General features: G+C 47.5%; 1 protein-coding gene across 1 annotated transcript in view; it reads left to right on the top strand.

Annotated features, from left to right (window-relative positions):
* LOC122941510 (embryonic polyadenylate-binding protein) overlaps positions 1-22139 on the top strand; it is an 88987-nt gene that overhangs the window by 54022 nt on the left and 12826 nt on the right. The window contains exons 7-8 of the mRNA XM_044298824.1: positions 15089-15184; positions 16448-16714. Coding sequence (XP_044154759.1) covers positions 15089-15184; positions 16448-16714 — 363 coding nt within the window. The remainder of the gene's footprint in view (positions 1-15088; positions 15185-16447; positions 16715-22139) is intronic.

The raw sequence follows: 22139 nt of genomic DNA, 5'->3' as shown, positions 1-22139 counted from the left end.
TAGTGCCCCCCAATAATGTGCCAGTAAGATGTGCCCCCCAATAATGTGCCAGTAAGATGTGCCCCCCAATAATGTGCCAGTAAGATGTGCCCCCCCAATAATGTGCCAGTAAGAAGTGCCCCCCAATAATGTGCCAGTAAGAAGTGCCCCCCAATAATGTGCCAGGAAGTGCCCCCCAATAATGTGCCAGGAAGTGCCCCCCAATAATGTGCCAGTAAGTGCCCCCCAATAATGTGCCAGTAAGTGCCCCCCAATAATGTGCCAGTAAGAAGTGCCCCCCAATAATGTGCCAGTAAGAAGTGCCCCCCAATAATGTGCCAGTAAGAAGTGCCCCCCAATAATGTGCCAGTAAGAAGTGCCCCCCAATAATGTGCCAGTAAGAAGTGCCCCCCAATAATGTGCCAGTAAGAAGTGCCCCCCAATAATGTGCCAGTAAGAAGTGCCCCCCAATAATGTGCCAGTAAGAAGTGCCCCCCAATAATGTGCCAGTAGGAAGTGCCCCCCAATAATGTGCCAGTAGGAAGTGCCCCCCAATAATGTGCCAGTAGGAAGTGCCCCCCAATAATGTGCCAGTAAGAAGTGCCCCCCAATAATGTGCCAGTAAGAAGTGCCCCCCAATAATGTGCCAGTAAGAAGTGCCCCCCAATAATGTGCCAGTAAGAAGTGCCCCCCAATAATGTGCCAGTAGGAAGTGCCCCCCAATAATGTGCCAGTAGGAAGTGCCCCCCAATAATGTGCCAGTAGGAAGTGCCCCCCAATAATGTGCCAGTAGGAAGTGCCCCCCAATAATGTGCCAGTAGGAAGTGCCCCCCAATAATGTGCCAGTAGGAAGTGCCCCCCAATAATGTGCCAGTAGGAAGTGCCCCCCAATAATGTGCCAGTAGGAAGTGCCCCCCAATAATGTGCCAGTAGGAAGTGCCCCCCAATAATGTGCCAGTAGGAAGTGCCCCCCAATAATGTGCCAGTAGGAAGTGCCCCCCAATAATGTGCCAGTAGGAAGTGCCCCCCAATAATGTGCCAGTAGGAAGTGCCCCCCAATAATGTGGCAGTAGGAAGTGCCCCCCAATAATGTGGCAGTAGGAAGTGCCCCCCCAATAATGTGGCAGTAGGCCCCCAATAATGTGGCAGTAGGAAGTGCCCCCCCAATAATGTGGCAGTAGGAAGTGCCCCCCCAATAATGTGGCAGTAGGAAGTGCCCCCCCAATAATGTGCCAGTAGGAAGTGCCCCCCCAATAATGTGCCAGTAACGGGTGCCCCCGCCCCCCCAATAATGTGCCAGTAGTAGTACCATATAAAAAAAAAATACACTTATACTTACCTCCATCAGGCTGGCAGCAAAGCGATGCAGACCTTTGTCCCGCGCTGTACGGCTCAGGCGGCGCGATGCCGCCAGAACCAGCCTCTGATCCTATCAGAGGAATGGGGAAGGGAGACTCCTCTCCCTCCCCTGCCCCGCTGCAGCACTCCCATCTGTATCGCTGTCCTGAGGATGGCGATACAGATGACTATGGAGATGAGCGCTTCCACAATTGAAGCGCTCTTCTCCCTGTGCCCTGCCGCCGCCTCCCTGGTCACTAGTGGCCAGCGGGGCTCAAGGGGCAGCTGCCCCTTTTGCCCCACGTTAAAGACTGCCCTTTTTGTAATACAGTCCAATATAAAAAAAAGATTTTTAGCTAAAACAGAGTACAAGGCAATAATAAAAAAAAAATATCGCACCCAAAGGCGTACATAGCCCTTGAGGTAGCCTCTCCAAGGGGAGGGTGCCTAAGATTTGATGTTTTTCTAATCTCTAATAACAAGACAAGGTAATCTCGTCTGACTACCTGTGTACTGTACCTTACCATCTGTCCAGACCTTGGAACTGCTACCTGGACTACGCATATACTCGGTCTACCTTGAACTTGGACTGTGTTCAGATTTCACCTTGCTTTATTGGTACTTCTGCTATTCTCTTGCATCTTACCTTCATTATCTCTGCATTGTCCCCGACCTGTGTGCCTGCGAGTCCTCCAGTGTTCACCTGCTCCACCCGTATGTTCCAGTACCTATAGTTTTACGTGTGAAGTTCTGTTCACCTAGTTCATCAGTGTTTCTACCCATTATCCAGCCTGTTTCTCTTGCCTGAGTCTCCATCACACTGCTTCTCCCCGTCTCGTCGCGTTTCTCTACTCCAAGTTACCAAAAACCTGTCTAAGTGCCTGTTCACACATCAGTGGTTTTGGTGCATTTTGTGCATCCTGTGCTCCTAGTGCTTTCACTGAAGTCTCTGACCCCAGTAGGTCAGCTGCCAAACACACCAAGACTATGCCATCAGGTAGCGGCCTGGTTGTTTCCCGCGGCAAAGTCAAAATATCTGTGTAGAAGGGTTTAACCCCTTATGGACCGGGCTCATTTTCACCTTAAAGACCAGGCCATTTTTTGCAAATCTTACCAGTGTCCCTTTTGTGTGAATAACTTTAAAACACTTTCACTTATCCAGGCCATTCTGAAATTGTTTTTTTCATCACATATCGTACTTCAGGACACTGGTAAAATGGAGTAAAAGAAAATACATTTTTATTTATAAAAAAATTCCAAGTTTACCCAAAAATTTGTAAATTAGCCAATTTCCAAATTTCAATTTCTCTAATTCTAAAATACATAGTAATACCTCCAAAAATAGTTATTAATCTACATTCCCCATATGTCTAATTTATGTTTTTATCATTTTGGGAATGCCATTTTATTTTTTGGGGACGTTACAAGGCTTAGAAGTTTAGAAGCAAATCTTGAAATTTTTCAGAAGATTTCTAAAACCCACTTTTTCAGGACCAGTTCAGGTCTGAAGTCACTTTGTGAGGCTTACATAATAGAAACCACCCAAAAATGACCCCATTTTACAAACTACACCCCTTATAGTATTCAAAACTGATTTTACAAACCTTGTTAACCCTTCAGGTGTTCCACAAGAATTGATGGAAAAGAGAGAAAATTTCACTTTTTTGGTAGATTTTCCATTTGAATCCATTTCTCTCGCCCATTTCCTTGGGGGACACAGGAAACCTTGGGTATAGTTCAACTCCCTAGGAGGCGTGACACTAAGTGAAAACTGTTAAGCCCCTCCAGCAGCTATACCCTCAGCCTGGAGAGAGAAACTACCAGTTTTTGCTTGGTGTCCAAGGAGGCAAGACACTCCCTGCTTTGCAGGGCTGTTTTTTCTCCTTCATTTTTTACTATTCACAGGGACAACAGAGACACCTGGAACTCTGTTTCTCCTGCGGTCGAGCTGCGCCAGTGCCGGTCATCCGCGAAGACAAGGAGGACCAGGGCAGCCCAGCTCCCCGGCAGCGTAAGGGTCGCCTACACATCAAGCCCCTCTCCAGCTTCCTGCCACTGCGGTGCCAGTAGCTGAAGGGGCGACCCTGCTGGAATGGACAGAGGGTGAAGACTTCAGGATGGTGAGAGTGGCTGTTACAGCCTCCCCTCCTGCTCTCTGCCTTCTGCTCACCCCAAGGCCTCCCACCCTTTCCTGGGACACCTTCTAGGCACCCTTCTACAGGCTAAGTGCCTTCAGGGCATCCAGGCTGAGGCAGCCGGCTAATTGGCTGCTGGATACAGACGGCACATACTTATTGCCTAGGATCGCAGGCAGGCAGGCTTGCCGCAACAGCCGGCACACTTTAATTGCCGGCGGCAGCGCGACGTCCGGCGTAGGGGGGGTATTTAACAGCGATCGCTTTATTATGCGGGGGTGAAAAGGCTCCCCCTTACATCAGATCGGGACATGCGGCGGACGTATACTTATTGGGGGGGGAGGCGCAAGGGCTATGGAATCGCGGCTTTTTCATTACAGCGCCGCAGTACGCCCCTCCCCCCTCCTTCTTCTTTCTCTATTTGAATCGCGCGCACGAACGGAGCCTTGGTGGGGGCCGGGGCTTCGCTTCCCGCTACCTTCTTATTCCAGCCTCCCATTTCACAAGAGCCTCGCCACCGCTGCTGTCTTCTGACGTCGTGGATCTCTTCTGCCACTGTTGATGCTCCTGCCGCACTGCTTGTCTTCAGTCTGGTAGGACTGTTAACCCCTCCTGACACCAGCCCCTAGCCGGGACAGTTACGCCCCCGCCCCCCATTTTTTTTTTCTGCCAACCTATCATCACCAACATGTCTGACCTCCCTGGGGCCTCTAGGCCCTGGTACCACGCCTGCACTGCCTGTGAAGCACCCTTTCCACGGGGGCAATCAGACCCACAATGCTCTGCATGCCAGGCCCCAATACAGGGTCCGCCACTTGCTGTGACGCCCCCTGTTTCCTTGGATCCACCTGATTGGGCAAGATCCCTGTCCCAGGCCGTGGAAAGTCTCATGTTGTGGGCTGCCTTGTAGGTCGACCCACCTAAGGTCGACCCTCCCGTGGCCCGCTTGTCTAAAAGCACGGCCATTCCTGTGGCGGACGGCTCCTCTCTTCAGTCCACGGAAGACTGTTGCATGGAATCCCTTACAAAAGCCATATTTGCCGCCTCCAGTTCAGCCCTCAGACCAGTCGTTGCTTCCGCCTGGGCCGGGAAGGCGGTCTCTGAGTGGGCTTCCCAACTGGATCAGGAACTTGATTCGGACGTCCCCCTTCAGGACCTCCGTTCTTTAGCTCAGCTTGTTGTTCAGGCAGGGAAATTCATTTGTGAGGTCTTCCTTGATGCGGGTGCCCTCATTGCTCGTTCCTCTGCTCTGGCAGTCTCGGTCAGGAGAGAAGGTTTGGACGGCGGAAGCCGCTTCAAAACGGTCTCTTGCCGGACTTCCCTTCGCGGGGTCCCGCTTATTCGAGAACCGCTTGATCGAGCTCATTTCTGAAGCCACGGGGGTGAAGAGCACCCGACTTCCCCAGCCTAGGACCGAGAGCACCACTCGAGGCCAACCTGGTTTCTCTTGTTTTAAGTCCTCCCGCAGGTCCTCCGGCCCTCGACCCACGACCACTCAGTCCTCTAACTCCTCCCAGGATAGGCATAAAAAGCCCTTTTTCCGGACTCAACCCTCCTGGCGTAAGTCCCAACCTGTTCGCCCCTTTTCGGCCAAGCAGACCCCCGTCTGAAGGTGCGCCCCCACCCACCCGGGGGGCCGCCTCCTCCTTTACAGGGATATCTGGCAGGCACACGTTTCCGACGCCTGGGCACTCGAGATTGTGTCGTCCGGATACAAAATAGAATTCGCGTCCCTCCCGCCGAATCGCTTCTTTCGCTCCCGTGCCCCGAGGGACCCCAAGTGTGCGCCCGCCTTCCTGAAGCCATTCGCACCCTTCTGGACAAGGGAGTGATTACTCCCATTCCTCCAAGGGACAGATTCAAGGGGTACTACTCGAACCTTTTTGTGGTCCCCAAAAAAGAAGGCTCGGTGAGACTGATATTGGATCTTAAACGGTTAAACCGGTTTCTCAGTCTTCGCCGGTTCAGGATAGAGTCCCTCCGATCCGTGGTGGCTTCTCTTTAAAAAGGGGAGTTTCTGTCGTCTATTGACATCCAGTATGCTTACCTTCACGTCCTGATCGCTCGGTGTCACCAGCGTTTTCTTCGCTTTGCGGTGGGGAACGACCACTATCAATTTGTCGCCCTCCCCTTCGGCCTGGCGACGGCTCCTCAGGTGTTCACCAATCCTAGCCCCTGTTCTGGCCTTGCTCTGCTCCAGGGGTGTTTTTCTACTTCCCTACTTGGAAGATCTGCTCATCAAGGCGCCCTCCTCAAGGCGCTGCAAACCCTGGAGCGGTTCGGTTGGATTATCAACCTCCCCAAGTCTTCGCTTACTCCTTCCAGACAACTCATCTTCCTGGGGATGCTGCTGGATACAGAAGCGGCGGAGGTTTGTCTCCCACTGGAAAAGCGTCTGACCCTTCACCGTTCGGTACGGACCCTTCTTCTCCACTGCCGTCCGTCCTTCCAGTCCAGCATGCGGGTATTGGGACAGATGGTGTCCTGCTTTGAAGCGATTCCGTTCGCGCAATATCACTCCTGTATCTTCCAGACGGCGATCCTGTCTGCGTGGGACAAGTCCCTGGAGAGTCTGGACCGGCCCTTCCCCCTACCTCCACATGTTCGGACCTCCCTCCTCTGGTGGTTACGGACCCCCCCTCCATGGAAAATCCTTTCTACCGATGACCTGGTTGGTGGTCACCACCGACACCAGTCTGCAGGGTTGGGGGGTGGGTGTTTCCTTCCCGGTCCGTCCAGGTCCAAGCTGCCGATAAACATTCTGGAACTGAGGGCGATTCTCCTATCGCTTCGGCACTGGACTCCCCTGCTTCAGGGCCATCCCGTCCGTGTCCAGTCAGACAACTCCAAGGCCGTGGCGTACATAAATCAGGGGGGCACTCGCAGCGGCTATGCGGGAAGTGTCTCACATCCTCCACTGGGCGGAAACGCTCTCGTTCTTCCGTGGGCGGAATTCTCCCTTCTGTATGTGTTTCCGCCCCTCCCCCTTCTGCCGTGGGTTCTCCTGAAAATCGTGACAGAGGGTGGGCCTACAATCCTGATAGCCCCGGATTGGCCTCGCCGGCCTTGGTACGCCGACCTAATACTGCTCCTTGGAGACACTCCTTGGCTGCTGCCTCTAAGAAAAGACCTTCTCTCTCAAGGGCTGATCTTCCACCAGCATTTAGGGTCGCTACATTTAACGGCATGGCTGTTGAGACCACAGTTTTAACGCGGTGGGGTTTTCGGCGGATGTGGTTCGTACCATGATCCGCGCACGGAAGCCGGCCTCGTCCAGGATTTACTTCCGGACTTGGCGGTCTTACCTAGGTTTTTGCGAAAGTCTGGATGTTCATCCTCTTCGTTTTTCCCTTCCCACGATCCTGTCCTTCTTACAGTCTGGTCTGGGTCTCAGCTCGTTAAAGGGTCAGGTCTCTGCGCTTTCCATCCTCTTCCAGCGTCCTTTGGCCCCTCTCGGACCTGTCAAAACCTTTATCCAGGGAGTCGCTCACTCTGTTCCCCCGTATCGTTCTCCCATTCCGCCCTGGGACCTTAACGTCATGGTCTCGGCGCTCCAGTCCTCCCCCTTCGAGCCGTAACGGAGGGTCTCTCTTCGCCTTTTGTCCTGCAAGGTTATTTTCCTTGTGACAATCACGTTCCTTTGATGGGTGTCTGAATTGGCGGCACTTTCTTGTACTGAGCCCCTTTTGGTCTTCCGCCAGGATAAGGCTGTTCTGCGTCCGGTTCCTTCCTTCCTCCCGAAGGTGGTCTCCGCCTTTCACCTCAATGAGGACATCGTCCTCCCTTCCCTTTGTCCGTCTGCTTCTCACCCTCGAGAACGGGAGCTTCACCGCCTGGATGTTGTTAGGGCCCTGAATATTTACCTGGAGGTCACCGGACATTTTTGGCGAACAGACTCTTTTTGTGGTTCCGGAAGGTCCGCGCAAGGGGTTGGCGGCGTCCAGTTTGTCTATTGCCCACTTCATTAAGATGGCTATTGTCGAGGCTTACCGCGCCAAGGGCAAGGAGACGCCTTTTGGTGTTACCGCTCATTCTACCAGAGCGGTCGGTGCCTCTTGGGCTCAGAGGCATCGGGCTTAGGCTGAACAACTGTGTAAGGCGGCCACCTGGTCTTCTTTGCACACCTTCACCAAATTCTACAGGGTGAACACCTATGCATCGGCGGATGCTGCTTTGGGCCGCCTGGTCTTGCAGGCGGCGGTTTCTTGATACCTCCGGTGGTTTCGCCTTGGGCTGTAGTCCCTCCCCTCTTGGACTGCTCTCGAACGTCCCAAGGTTTCCTGTGTCCCCCAAGGAAATGGGCGAGAAAACAAGATTTTTGTATAACTTACCAGTAAAATCTCTTTCTCGCTCTTCCTTGGGGGACACAGCACCCACCCATTTGTTCTGGTTTACCGTTACGGTTTAGTTGCCCCTGTCGGGTAGTTGACTTGTTTGGTTTCACATGGTTGGTCATTACCTTTGTTTTACTACTTGGACACGCAACTGGTAGTCTCTCTCTCCAGGCTGAGGGTATAGCTGCTGGAGGAGGGGCTTAACAGTTTTCACTTAGTGTCTCGCCTCCTATGGAGTTGAGCTATACCCAAGGTTTCCTGTGTCCCCCAAGGAAGAGCGAGAAAGAGATTTTACTGGTAAGTTATACAAAAATCCTGTTTTTCCAGTTACAAAGCAAGGGTTAACAGCCAAACCAAACTCAATATTTATGGCCCTGATTCTGTAGTTTACCCCATATGTGGTCGTAAACTGCTGTACGGACACATGGCAGGGCGCAGAAGGAAAGGAATGCCATATGGTTTTTGGAAGGCAAATTTTGCTGGACTGTTTGACACCATGTCCCATTTGAAGCCCCCCTGATGCACCCCTAGAGTAGATACTCCAAAAAAATGACCCCATTTTGGAAACTACGGGATAGGGTGGCAGTTTTGTTCGTACTATTTTAGGGTACATATGATTTTTGGTTGCTCTATATTACACTGTTTGTGAGGCAAGGTAACAAGAAATAGCTGTTTTGGCACAGTTTTTATTTTTTGTTCTTTACAACATTCATCTGACAGGGTAGATCATGTGGAATTTTTATAGAGCAGGTTATTACGGAGAGCAGGTTTTGCTGGATGAGATGACTGTTTGGCACTATTTTGTGGTGCGTATGACGTTTTGATCGCTTGCTATTACACTTTTTGTGATGTAAGGTGATAAGAAATGGCTTTTTTTTTAAATTTTTTATTTTTTTACTGTATTCACCTGAGGGGTTAGGTCATGTGATATTTTTAGAGAGCAGGTTATTACGGACGCGACGATACCTAATGTGTAGTGCATTTTTTTTTTTTTTTTTTTTAATCGGTGATAAATTTGTTTTTTTTGTTTGTTTTTCACTTTTTTCACTTTTTTTTTTTTTTTTTTTTTTTACCCAGACCCACTTGGTTCTTGAAGATCCAGTGGTTCTGATGTCTGTATAATACAGTACAGTACACTATAGTGTACTGTAAGGTATTTTCACTTTACACTTAGTCTGATCAGACTTCTGCCTTTAGCAGAAGTCTGATCAGCACCATGGAAAGCCGCAAGCCTGTGAAGGTGTCCGGTTGCCATGGTAACCATCACCCGCTGCCACAACAGAGCAGCGGGTGATGGGGAGGGAGGTACCCAGTTCTGATCACCGCCCGCCGCGCGGCGGTGATCGGAAATAGACTGGGCGTTCAGGTACGCCCTGTGTCCTTAAGTACCAGGACATCAGGGCGTACCTGTACGCCCTGTGTCTGTAAGAGGTTAAAGGGAAGCTGTCACCATGAAAATGTGAAATAATCTGCAGGCAGCATGTTGTAGAGCAGGAGCTGCTGAGCAGATTGATATATATAGTGTTGTGGGAAAAGATTCAGTATAACATGTATTTTATTCATTTATATTCCTGTTCATTCTGGGATTTGAAGTCACAGAGACGGTCCTATCAGTGATTGACAGCCTTCTCTCTATCACTGTGTATACAGAGGTAGCGGTCATTCACAGAACCGCCTCCTTGACTTTAAAGCCCACAATGAGCAGGAATTTAAATTAATTAAATACAAGTTTTACTTAATCTTTTCCCATAAAACGATGTCAGTCTGCTCAGCTCCTACTGCTCTGTAAGATGCTTCCTTCAGCTTAGACACCATGTTCAACGTGACAGGTTCCCCTTACAGCATGGATGTCAAACTCATGGCCCTCCAGATGTTGCAAAACTACAACTCCCATCATTCCCTGATAGCTGTAGTATGCCCAGGCATGATGGGAGTTGTAGTTTTGCAACAGCTGAAGGGCCACGAGTTTGACATCCCTGCCTTACAGTTTGAATACCGGGGAAGCTCCAGGATAACACCCTTAGGGTTAGCCCTAAGTCAAACCGGTTGGTTGTCACAGTGGGTCCACACTCTCTGATCCATAAGTGTGTGAACATTTAGGTAAGATGTGTTATTTAACCCCTTAAGGACCCCTACCATACATGTACCTCACAGCTGGAGGTGACTTAAAGACCAGTGACGTACATGTATGGCAGACTGATCAGGCAGTGCAGGAGCTGTGCCCGCCCGATCAGTGGCATGCACCCGGCCGTCACTGACAGCCGGGTCCCTGCTGTGCTGTATTAACCCCTTGTATGCCACGGTCAAAGCTGACCGCGGCATGCGGAGGGTAGGGGTGCCCTCCGCATCTCCATCGTGTCCCCGCGCTTCAGTGGCGGGGACCCGATGGCAGAGTAGGCAAGCCCGATGCCTTCCATAGGCATCGAGGCTTGCCTTCTACTGAAGCCTGTGAGATCCAGCCCTGTGAGATGACAGCCAATGCATTACAATACAGGTTGTATTGTAATGCATTGCAGAGGGGATCAGACCCCAGAAGTTGAAGTACCATAGTGGGACAAAAAAATAAAATTCCCCAAATAAAACATAAAATTGTGAAAAAAATTTAAAAAATAAGAAAGACATTGGGTATTGCCACATCTGTAACAACCAGCTCTATAAAAATATCACATGATCCACCCCCTCATCTGAACGCCGTAGAAAAAAATAAAATAACTGTGCTAAAACAACAGAGCACAGATCAGAGCCTGAAACAGGCATTTTCCAGGACGTCCTCCATGAAAGCACCCATGGAGGATGTCCTTATTGGCTTCTGTAGGGACAGGGAGAGAGACAGTTCAAAGGGCCCCTCCCCACCCCCTTACTACACCGGATAGGCTGCCACATCTTTATTTTGAGAACAATGTTAATTCACACTGTATACAGTAGCAGTATAAATATACAAACCAATTAGAGTACCGGAAGGAACAAATGGGGGGGTAGTATTGGTGCTGTCATTCCGGACTCCTGGAGAGCCGTTTACCAGTAAACTAAACATATGTTTTTCACTGCCGCGATGTGATTGGTTAGTCTGCACAGACTAACCAATCGGATCGATTGCTGGCAAGGGGCCACTCTGATTGGTCCCTTCCTGGCATTACTAGACTGTATGCTGTCCGTGACAGCAGCAGGGCAGGGGCAGAAGCTTTAATCCAAGCGCTTTGCAGTGCTTGGATTAAAGAGCTGGCTTGACGTCTATACACGTGGTAGCTGCACGGGGTATGTGCAGCTATCACGTATATATACAGATTGCGGTCGGGAAGGTGTTAAAATGAAAAATGGCAGGTTCCTGAAGGGGTTAACCGCCTCCGGACCAGCTAACGCACGGATGCGTCCTGGAGACGGTCGATTCATTCCTCCTGGACGCATCCGTGCGTCATCTCGCGAGAGGCGAGACTTCCTGTGAACGCGCGCACAAAGGCGCGTTCACAGGATCGCAAGGTAAGAGACAGGATCTACAGCCTGCCAGCGGCGATCGTTCGCTGGCAGGCTGTAGATGCGATATTTTTTTTTTTAACCCCTAACAGGTATATTAGACGCTGTTTTGATAACTGCATCTAATATACCTGCTACCTGGTCCTCTGGTGGTCCCTTTTGCATGGATCGACCACCAGAGGACACCAATGGCTCAGTAAAGTAGCACCAAACACCACTACACTACACCCCCCCCCCCCCCCCCCTCCATATAGACTCCCTGATCACCCCCCTGTAAGGCCCCATTCAGATGTCCATATGTGTTTTACGGATCCACGGATCCGCAAAACGCATACGGACGTCTGAATGGAGCCGTACAGGGGTGTGATCAATGACAGGGGGGTGATCACCCCATATACACTCCCTGATCACCCCCTGTCATTGATCACCTCCCTGTAAGGCTCTATTCAGAGGTCCGTATGTGTTTTGCGGATCCGATCCATGGATGCGTGGATCCGCAAAACACATACGGACCTCTGAATGGAGCCTTACAGGGGGGTGATCAATGACAGGGAAGTGATCAGGGAGTCTATATGGGCTGATCACCCCCATGTCATTGATCACCCCCCTGTAAGGCTCCATTCAGAGGTCCATATGTGTTTTGCGGATCCACGCATCCATGGATCGGATCCGCAAAACACATACGGACGTCTGGAGCCTTACAGGGGGGTGATTAATGACAGGGGGGTGATCAGCCCATATAGACTCCCTGATCACCCCCCTGTAAGGCTCCATTCAGACATATTTTTTTGGCACAAGTTAGCGGAAATTTATTTTTTTTTCCCCAAATGCATAAAATTTTTTAGACATTTATATTCCAGACATCTTCTCGCGCTTTAGGGCCCCTAAAATGCCAGGGCAGTATAAATACCCCACATGTGACCCCATTTCAGAAAGAAGACACCCCAAGGTATTCAGTGAGGGGCATATTGAGTCCATGAAAGATTTAAATTTTTGTCCCAAGTTAGCGGAAAGGGAGACTTTAGGTGAAAATAAAAAATAAAAATCAATTTCCGCTAACTTGTGCCAAAAAATAAATAAAAATTCTATGAACTCGCCATGCCCCTCATTAAATACCTTGGGGCGTCTTTTTTCTAAAATGGGGTCACATGTGGGGTATTTATACTGCCCTGGCTTTTTAGGGGCCCTAAAGCATGAGAAGTAGTCTGGGATCCAAATGTCTAAAAATGCCCTCCTAGAAGGAATTTGGGCATCTTTGCGCATCTAGGCTGCAAAAAAGTGTCACACGTGGTGTCGCGTACTCAGGAGAAGTTGGGGAATGTGTTTTGGGGTGTCATTTTACATATACCCATGCTGGGTGAGATAAATATCTTGGTCAAATGCCAACTTTGTATAACAAAAATGGGAAAAGTTGTCTTTTGCTGAGATATTTCTCTCACCCAGCATGGGTATATTTAAAAAGACACCCCAAAACACATTGCCCTACTTCTTCTGAGTACGGCGATACCAGATGTGTGACACTTTTTTTGCAGCCTAGGTGGGCAAATGGGCCCACATTCCAAAGAGCACCTTTCGGATTTCACAGGGCATTTTTTTTTACAGATTTTGATTCCAAACTACTTCTCACGCATTTGGGCCCCTAAAATCCCAGGGCAGTATAACTACCCCACAAGTGAACTCAGTATGCCCATCACGAAATACCTTGGGGTGTCTTCTTTCCAAAATGGGGTCACTTGTGGGGTAGTTATACTGCCCTGGCATTTTAGGGGCCCAAATGCGTGCAAAGTAGTTTTAAATCAAAATCTGTAAAAAAAAAAATGGCCGGTGAAATCCGAAAGGTGCTCTTTGGAATGTGGGCCCCTTTGCCCACCTAAGCTGCAAAAAAGTGTCACACATGTGGTATCGCCGTACTCGGGAGAAGTTGGGGAATATATTTTGGGGTGTCATTTTACATATACCCATGCTGGGTGAGAGAAATATCTCGGCAAAAGACAACTTTTCCCATTTTTTTATACAAAGTTGGCATTTGACCAAGATATTTCTCTCACCCAGCATGGGTATATGTAAAATGACACCCCAAAACACATTGCCCTACTTCTTCTGAGTACGGCGATACCACATGTGTGACACTTTTTTGCAGCCTAGGTGGGCAAAGGGGCCCACATTCCAAAGAGCACCTTTCGGATTTTACCGGCCATTTTTTACAGATTTTGATTTCAAACTACTTTGCACGCATTTGGGCCCCTAAAATGCCAGGGCAGTATAACTACCCCACAAGTGACCCCATTTTGGAAAGAAGACACCCCAAGGTACTTCATGATGGGCATAGTGAGTTCATGGAAGTTTTAATTTTTTGTCACAAGTTAGTGGAATATGAGACTTTGTAAGGAAAAAAAAAAAAATTCATAACTTTCCGCTAACTTGTGACAAAAAATAAAAAGTTCTATGAACTCACTATGCCCATCAGCGAATACCGTAGGGTGTCTACTTTCCGAAATGAGGTAATTTGTGGGTTTTTTCTGCTGTCTGGGCATTGTAGAACCTCAGGAAACATGATAGGTGCTCAGAAATTGAGAGCTGCTTCAAAAAGCGGAAATTCACATTTTTGTACTATAGTTTGTAAACACTATAACTTTTACCCAAACCATGTTTTTTTTTTTTTTTATCAAAGACATGTAAAACAATAACTTTAGGGAAAAATTTATATATAGATGTCATTAAAAAAAAAAATATTACAACTGAAAGTGAAAAATGTCATTTTTTTGCCAAAATTTTGTTAAATTTTGATTAATAACAAAAAAAGTAAAAATGTCAGCAACAATGAAATACCACCAAATGAAAGCTCTATTAGAGAGAAGAAAAGGAGGTAAAATTCATTTGGGTGGTAAGTTGCATGACCGAGCAATAAATGGTGAAAGTAGTGTAGTGCAGAAGTGTAAAAAGTGGCCTGGTCATTAAGGGGGTTTCAGCTAGGAGGGTTGAAGTGGTTAAAGGTGTTCTGCAGTAATTTTAAACTGATGACGTATCCACTGGATAGATCATCCGCATCTGATCGGTGGGGGTTCAACACCCGGGACCCCTGCCGATCAGCTGTTTGAGAAGGAGCGCTGCTGCCTTCTCAAACATCTGATCGTCAGGGGTCCCGGGTGTCGGAACACAGTCGTTCAGATACTGATGATCTATACAGTGGATAAGTCATCAGTTTAAAAGAACTGCAGAACACCTTTAACAAGCAGTAAATGCCATTTGATAAATGTGGAGCAAATCCCTCCAAGGTAGACTCCTGCAAAACTGACTTCCGATATTTACCCTCATGATAAATGTAGAATCTGCCTCATGTGCCCGGGCTCAGGTCTGTCCTGGTGTCTTCAGTAAACCTCAATGGAGTTGGGCATGTCCATATGTCTGTTCATGTGGATGAACCTGCAGCCGTTGTGACAGCTCCCTGTACATTAGTAGAGAATCTCTATTACAAAGCGTTATTACTTTACTTACATTAGTGCAGTCCCCTCTTTAAGGGTTATTGTCCATCGTAGTCCATTGCAGCAGTGTCCTAAATAAGGTATGGACTAAACAGAATGCATGAGAATTAAATGACATCAAATTAATAAGTGCTCAGATGGTTTGGATACTTTTATTTCTTAATCCCAATAGAGATTTTTAGAATATTAAGGTGGTCCTTGGGGCCAGAGTCACAGTGATGTCTGCCCGGTGTCATGTTCTGTTATACATTGAGGATATTGCTGGGGTTAAACTGATTTCCGTGTCGGTATCATTATTGTCTGTGTCTTTTGAGCAGTTTATATTCTTCATCATTGTATTCTATTACAGGGTGTGAATTTATATGTAAAAAACCTGGATGATGGAATCGATGATGAAAGGCTAAGAAAGGAATTTTCTCCATACGGTACCATTACCAGTGCAAAGGTGATCATGTGTAATATTCTCAGATTCTGGGGAATAACCAGACGGACAAGTAGCACAATATACAGCTTTAATAAATAAATCCTGAGCTGTTTTGAGTATTGCTCATCAGAACATGTTCTTTATAGTTTAGTGCAACACTTGATTCTCTCATTACTCGAGCACTTCTTACAGTTTTACTTTGTGAGAGGGGAGATGGTTTTATATGGTCTGGGACTCTTCAGACGTGGAGACATGAAATGCTCTCACAGCATCATCAACATCCATGTGGTCATTATGAGCTCCTGGAATATGGTGGAATGCACCTCTTTAGTACATCCATACATGCAAAATCGCATATGGATATGTGATGTTAGCAGACAGTCCTGTTACCTTTTTTTGTTATACTTCGAGTCACAATGGAGACTTCACGGTATTACCTGATCTCTTAAACGTGTCTTTTCATCGATAAATTTATTGATAAGGGCTGCAAAAGTCAGAAGCTCTGAATGAAACCATAAAATGCATGTGTGAATAGTACATTACACAGCTCTTTTTTTAATACACAGCCTACAAATCAGAACTGCCGTATTTCTCGCTTTATAAGACGCACCCATGTTTTAGAGGAGTTAAATCAGGACCGGACACATGGGGTCAGGCCTTGGACCGGTAAACACTTACCTCTCTGCGTTGCACTCAACGCTTCCTGGTCTTCTCAGGACCTGTTACGCAATGTCAGGTCATAGTCTGCGCACTATGTTGGGATACTATATTCAGTCAGGAGAGTGCAGCACAGGCCTAGAGAAGACCAGGGAATGGTGAGTACTGCCAGCGCTAGCAGTACTTTATTCACAGCTCCACTTGCCTCCTGCATACTAGGGAGCACTGCCTTATTGGAATCACTCATTAGTATTTGCTTTATGTAAGACGCAATGCCATTTCCCCCCACTGTTTTTGTGGGGGAAAAAGTCTTATAAATCGAACAATATGGCATTTTTAAATGAGTGGGGGCAATTGTCACTAAATGCTTTATATTAATGATTGTATAGTTAATGAGCTTTTATGTTCTCACATGCCTATTAGTGGAGATGTTTTAAGCAGCCATATTTGGCTATATGACAAGACGAAACAAGCAATACAACCAACTTCAGCCCCTCAGTGTATGGTCTGCGTGATGTCTTCTCCACTATATATTAGACTATGTATAAAAGTGTGGGTTTTTTTGTGAGTAATTCATTTGTGTTACAGTGAATGATTTCTACAGAATCTGTCTATTTTCCATTTTAGGTCATGACAGAGGGAGGACACAGCAAAGGCTTTGGTTTTGTGTGCTTCTCCTCACCAGAAGAGGCTACCAAAGCAGTCACTGAGATGAATGGCCGTATAGTTAGTACAAAACCTCTGTACGTAGCCCTTGCACAACGAAAGGAGGAAAGAAAGGCAATTCTTACCAACCAGTATATGCAGAGATTAGCAACAATGAGAGCCCTGCCTGGCCCTATGCTGGGATCATTCCAGCAGCCAGCGAGCTACTTCCTACCTGCTATGCCACAGGTACGTTTTTCGTTGCTATTCCTTCTCACCTACTTGCACCTAACTCCAGCTAACATAGATATCTCCAGCGTTGTTTCCCGGGCACCCAGTAAAGTCTTATGCTCCCATTACATACTGCAGTTCAGTAGAGCAATGATGAATATAGAACTGAACTAAGCATGGGTTGCTGGTTAGTTGTACTCTAGTGGAGGCTAATCTGTGGTGGCATGTTGCAGCATGTAGGTCATAGAGTAGCTATGTGTTCAGTAGGTTACAGACGGTCAATGATGAAATAATTGTCACAATAGAGATAATAAAATATATCCCCTTAGTTCAAGCTGTATGGTAAATTTGATCGACTGAGAAACACTTTACTCCACCAATTGGTTGGCTTGCATTGAGCCAAAATTTTGGTGCCATTATGGCACACTTCCTTGCGTCCTAAAGGGGTTGTCCAGTTTTTCTGACGTTTCTGACTATTAATAGCAGCCTGCTGTGTACGTATTGGAAAAAAAACCATACCCAACTGCTCCCTGCTACTGTTCCGGCTCCCTTTAGCAGTCTTCTGGTCCCTGTCCTGTAGACTTTTGGATAAACTAGGTCAGGTAAGCTGCTGCAGCCAAAGACACAAGTGCCAAACGCGTCACCGCTGAGGCCAGTCCATCTGGAATTTACAGGGTGGGACTGGAAGAACACTGAAGGAGCTAGGGTAACGGAACAGCAGGAAGCGGGTAAATGTATTAAGTCCAAAATGCTCGAAGCTCCCTCGTTAAGCCACAGCCTTTTCCACTGTGCCCATGCCCCCTTGTCAAGCAAAAAGCGTTTAACAGACTCAAAGGGGTAGTCTCACCTTGCTCGTTCTTGGCTTCCTTGCCACTCTCACGGCCTTGAATTCCCTGTTTGCTGTGGGCGGAGCTAAATTATTGGATGGATCGCACAGTGAGCAGGGCAGGTAGGATTCAACCCCGCCCCTTGCTTCTGCGAGCGCGCTCATGAGGCTAATAGTCAATTAGCAACATAAGGGATCCTAGCAGCTTGTAGTACAACATCATAGACGAGGTGGCCGGGGCTGGGAGTGACTGCACATGCGCAAGAACATGTATGCTCGCTCCCATAAAAGCTGACCGGCAGTGTTTCTATGCACTTGCACAGCCGACGCTGATAACATTACAGCGGTGGCCGTAACCCCTAGAATCGAGCATGCAATTTGAGGCTGATTGAGGAGGAAAACAGGGTGACAGAGGCAAAACTGAAAATTGACCTGCATTGCAGAAACGATCCAAGGACTACAAGGAATTTATTAAAAGTTGATTATTGAGGTGAGACAACCCCTTAAATAAATGTGGCTCTTAGCAAGTGTGCCTGATTTCTGGCTCAGTTTTATTAGTAAATCAGTCCTAATGTGTATATTTGTATACAGCGATTCTTTTTTTTTTTTTAAACCTTAAAGGGGTTGTTCAACCCTGGTGACATTTTCTGTAGACCCTCCAGGGTAACTGGACCCACGGTGGGAATTGTATTTACCTGATCATTGCCGCTGGGTTCCAGCTCCATCGCTCCACCTTGGGCACTGCAAGTCACATTTGGTTTGACGTCTGCCGCTACATTGGTGATATGTCACTCATAACTGGGTCACTTGATGCATGGATGACACATCATCGCTGCAGTGGTTACATCACCTGTACAAACCGGATGTTGATGCAGGAAGACCTGCAGCACCCAAGGGTGGGGCAATGGAGCTGGAACTCGGCGGCTGGGATAGGGTAAGTATGCCAGTCATGCTGGGGGTCTGCAGAAAAGGTGGCCCCAGAGGTAAAGAAACCCTTAAGTTGAAGACGAATCATTTGAAACTGGTTGCTAGGTTGAATTCTAGTTGTTGTACCAGTTGGAGTTGTTCAAGTGGTTGTCCATCAGTTGTATAAAGAAAAAAAGAAAAAACTGCAGGAAATAACCAGGGTGGGCTTCCAGAGGATCAGCAAAGGATTTAAAGGACAATTAACTGCAATAAATATATCTTGATTGTAATTTGTGTGTTGATACTCTCCCTCCATGCCCCCCTGCCACAGTCCACTGCTAGGATATATTGACAGGACTTCTCCCCATGTGCGTATAGAAAAGACCTTCTGAGTGTGAGCTCAGAAATCCTGTCAGTGTATTGCTGTGGCACAGCTGGGCAACTGGAGGGAGTATCCATATAAAAATTTGCAATCCAGAATAAGAGCAAGCAGTACTATTCATGCAGTACTGCACTTTATAAAGCTTAAGGGAGGTGACAGATTTCTTTTAAGAGGCAAGTACAGTTTTTCCCGGTGTCTCCCCAATGGCACTGATAGGAGGGTGCTCCCCGCCCCTAGGACAGGAAACAAACCGGAAGCTCAAACTTTAAAAGGGCCTTCTCTATTCAATTATATAATGATGCGGCGGTACTCACCAGACTTATAGATTGGAGGCATAAAGGCTCAATGAAACTGTGGGTCACTTTGGAGCAGTCTATGTCACCTCTTTCCCTTCAAGCTGCACCCTGGATACCTATGACCTACAGACCTAGAGAGGATTTGCTGTACCTGGTAAGACATGCCCTTGCAGTTTGGGAGGATTGGGTTGCCGAATCTCAGATTACTTTTAGACCGGGGCCCATGACCTCACTCCATGGGAATCCAGGATTTATTCCGGGTCTGGTCTCTCCATCCTTTCTCATCAGAACTACACACAATGAGTTGTTGAGAATCGGAGACGTTCTGTCAGCGGGGAAGCTCTCCTCATTTGAAGCTCTACGCAAGAATGCAGCCTTTAACATGACATCCTGGTTGGGATATGCTCAATTAAACTCCTTTTTTGGAGTTACGTTCCGTAAAGGGACGGTGGACTCACTGATGGATTTTGACACAATATACCTGAGGTTAGGTACAAACAGAGGTATCCTGTCCACACTCTAAGGAGTCCTTCTTGATCTCCATAGTGGGGAAAGGGCCCCATTTTTTGACAAATGGGAGTCTGACCTGCAGGTTCCATTCACTGATGAGGTGAGGAAGATGTGTACGTTCTCCCATGGAATCTTACTGGCGGTGCAGGTCAAAGAAAATAATTACAATATCCTTTCTGGGTGGTAATATTGTCCTACCAAGCTGCATTGGATGTTCCCCTCTCTTTCAGAGAGATGCTGGAGATGTGAGAGTGATGGGGGTTCCCTGCTGCATATATGGTGGAGCTGTCCGAAAATCCACTCGTTTTGGGACCAAATCTTGCGGATATACACTAAATACTCTGGTAGGACAATCCCTAACACCCCCCAGCTAACTCTATTGTCTCTTATTCCTGGCTCCCTTGCCCAAGTCAAGAAAGGAGTTCTGAGGCATTTCCTGTCAGCTGCGCGGATGGTAATCCCCAGACATTGGAGTTCCAGTTCTCCGCCTACACTGCTTGAATGGGCCAGAGAGTTAAGATATATATTATGTATGGAGAAGTTGTTAGCAGACCAGCAGGAAAGGTCCGAGGCATTTACTAATAGTTGCTACCCTTTACTTGCTTTCCTGGACTCTCCAGATTTTGGAAACGTGTCATGAGCTTTTGGTTTTCATATGACTCCACATGGTTCCACAGGATTGTCATAAAGTCTGGTTCCCTCGGCACTTACCCTTTTCATGACTGGTTGCATCTCCCCTTTCCCCCCTCTCCATCCCCCGCTTTCCTTTCCCACCTATATGTTTTATATTCCGGCGACTGTATTTAATGTTGCATAATCTGTCTTAGGTTTGCACTGAGAAGAGATAAGTGTCAGATGACAGTTTGTAACCTTTTTACATTTTCAACACTGACTGTGGAGTATACAGAGTGCGAAACATTGACATTTTTGGTTACCTTGATTTTATTTTATTTTACTATTTTTCCTTCTTTGGATGTATGCAAAGTATTATAACATCTTGGATAGATGGTAATTATTTCTTTCTGTAACTGTGCACCCTGGATCCTTCGTGGTCCTGCTTTGAAATGATCATACATCTTTTGTCTTTACTTGTATACTGTTATACCTGAAAACTCACTAAATTCAGAGTAAACATAAAAGGGCCTCATCCCATTACCTAATCAGAGCTTCTGTCCCGGATAGCGTGGAAGCTCCTCCTGTGTTCCCGAGCAGGTTCGCAGTAGCATCAAGCGTACGGCCTGGTCTCTTCCCCCCCACTAGTAGGAGGGCCATTGCAGTACGCAGGAGCTCCGGGGACACGTGGCCTCCCTTCCCTGTACCCTTGGCATAAGTCCTGTTGAAGGCAGCCCCCGGATTTATCCTGTATGCTCCGTTTGGAGGCATGCAGCAGCATTCCGGTGGTCAGAGACTCCCCGAAGGTTTGGGGAGCCTTGTTCTGGTAGCGGGTGTCATGACAACATTATGTTGCGGCATCACGCACGTATGAACCTCATGACGACTCTCAGAAGGCCAGGAACTTTAAATGGAAGCTGAATTCAGGGAGCAGCCATACGTGCTGTTCCCTTCCCTGCAATGTTGGCTCCTACTGACCCAGATACCGCCCGCAACCCTCTGGATGTGGCCGCAAGCACCATCAGCCTGGTAAGCCTCCTCTCCTGACTTGGACAGATATTGGTGTATGTGATGTTACGCCTATTATCCACCTTGGGTGCCTGGTGCTGGTGTCTGTTCCTCTGAAGTTTTTCTGAACCCCTACTTATTTTTTTCAATTTTAATTTTGTAGGGTAGAGACACCTCCACCTCAAGGCACCTGGGTCTGATTCTAGTCACAAAAAATGCGCTATCTGCAAAAAGTCATTTATATCTAAAGCCAAGAAATCACTTTGCCACAAATGTGCTGAAAAAGTGGTGGCTGAACAATCTCCTTCCTTCCTTAGACTCTATGCGGAGTATGATTTGTGAAGAGGTTAATGCTGCAGTGGAGTCTAGGTTACCTCCCCCTTTACCGCAAGCCTCTGTCTCAAAAATCCCATAGTTCCCAGTTATTCGGGTTAGTTTTGGATGAGGGGGACATTGCTACCGACACAGATTCTGATTCATCTGTCGACGGGCAAGGGAGACTATTGTTTCTTCCGGAAGATACAGACAGTCTCTTAAAAACTATAAGAGCTACTATGCACCTGGAGGAGTCTAAAGAAAGTCGCTCCATTCAGGATCAAATGTTTCAGGGTCTAGGAGAGTGAGAAAAAGATGTGTGATTCTGATCTATTATAATGTTAAGGCCTTAATCTCTAGGGAGTGGAAGGATCCCGAAAGGAGAACCCTAATTACAAACGCTTTCAAAAGAAAGTGTCCGTTCTCAGACTGACTCAAATCTTTGGGATAAAACTCCAAAGATTGATGCTCCAGTGGCACGGATATCCAAAAAATCCTCCCTCCCATTTAAGGACATGGGGTTACTTCGGGATCCGATGGACAAGAAGTGTGAGAACTTACTCAAAAAGGCTTGGGAAGTAAATACAG

Source organism: Bufo gargarizans, chromosome 6 (genome assembly GCF_014858855.1).
Source record: "Bufo gargarizans isolate SCDJY-AF-19 chromosome 6, ASM1485885v1, whole genome shotgun sequence".
Classification (NCBI taxonomy): domain Eukaryota; kingdom Metazoa; phylum Chordata; class Amphibia; order Anura; family Bufonidae; genus Bufo; species Bufo gargarizans.
This window is presented reverse-complemented; position numbering and strand designations above follow the sequence as displayed.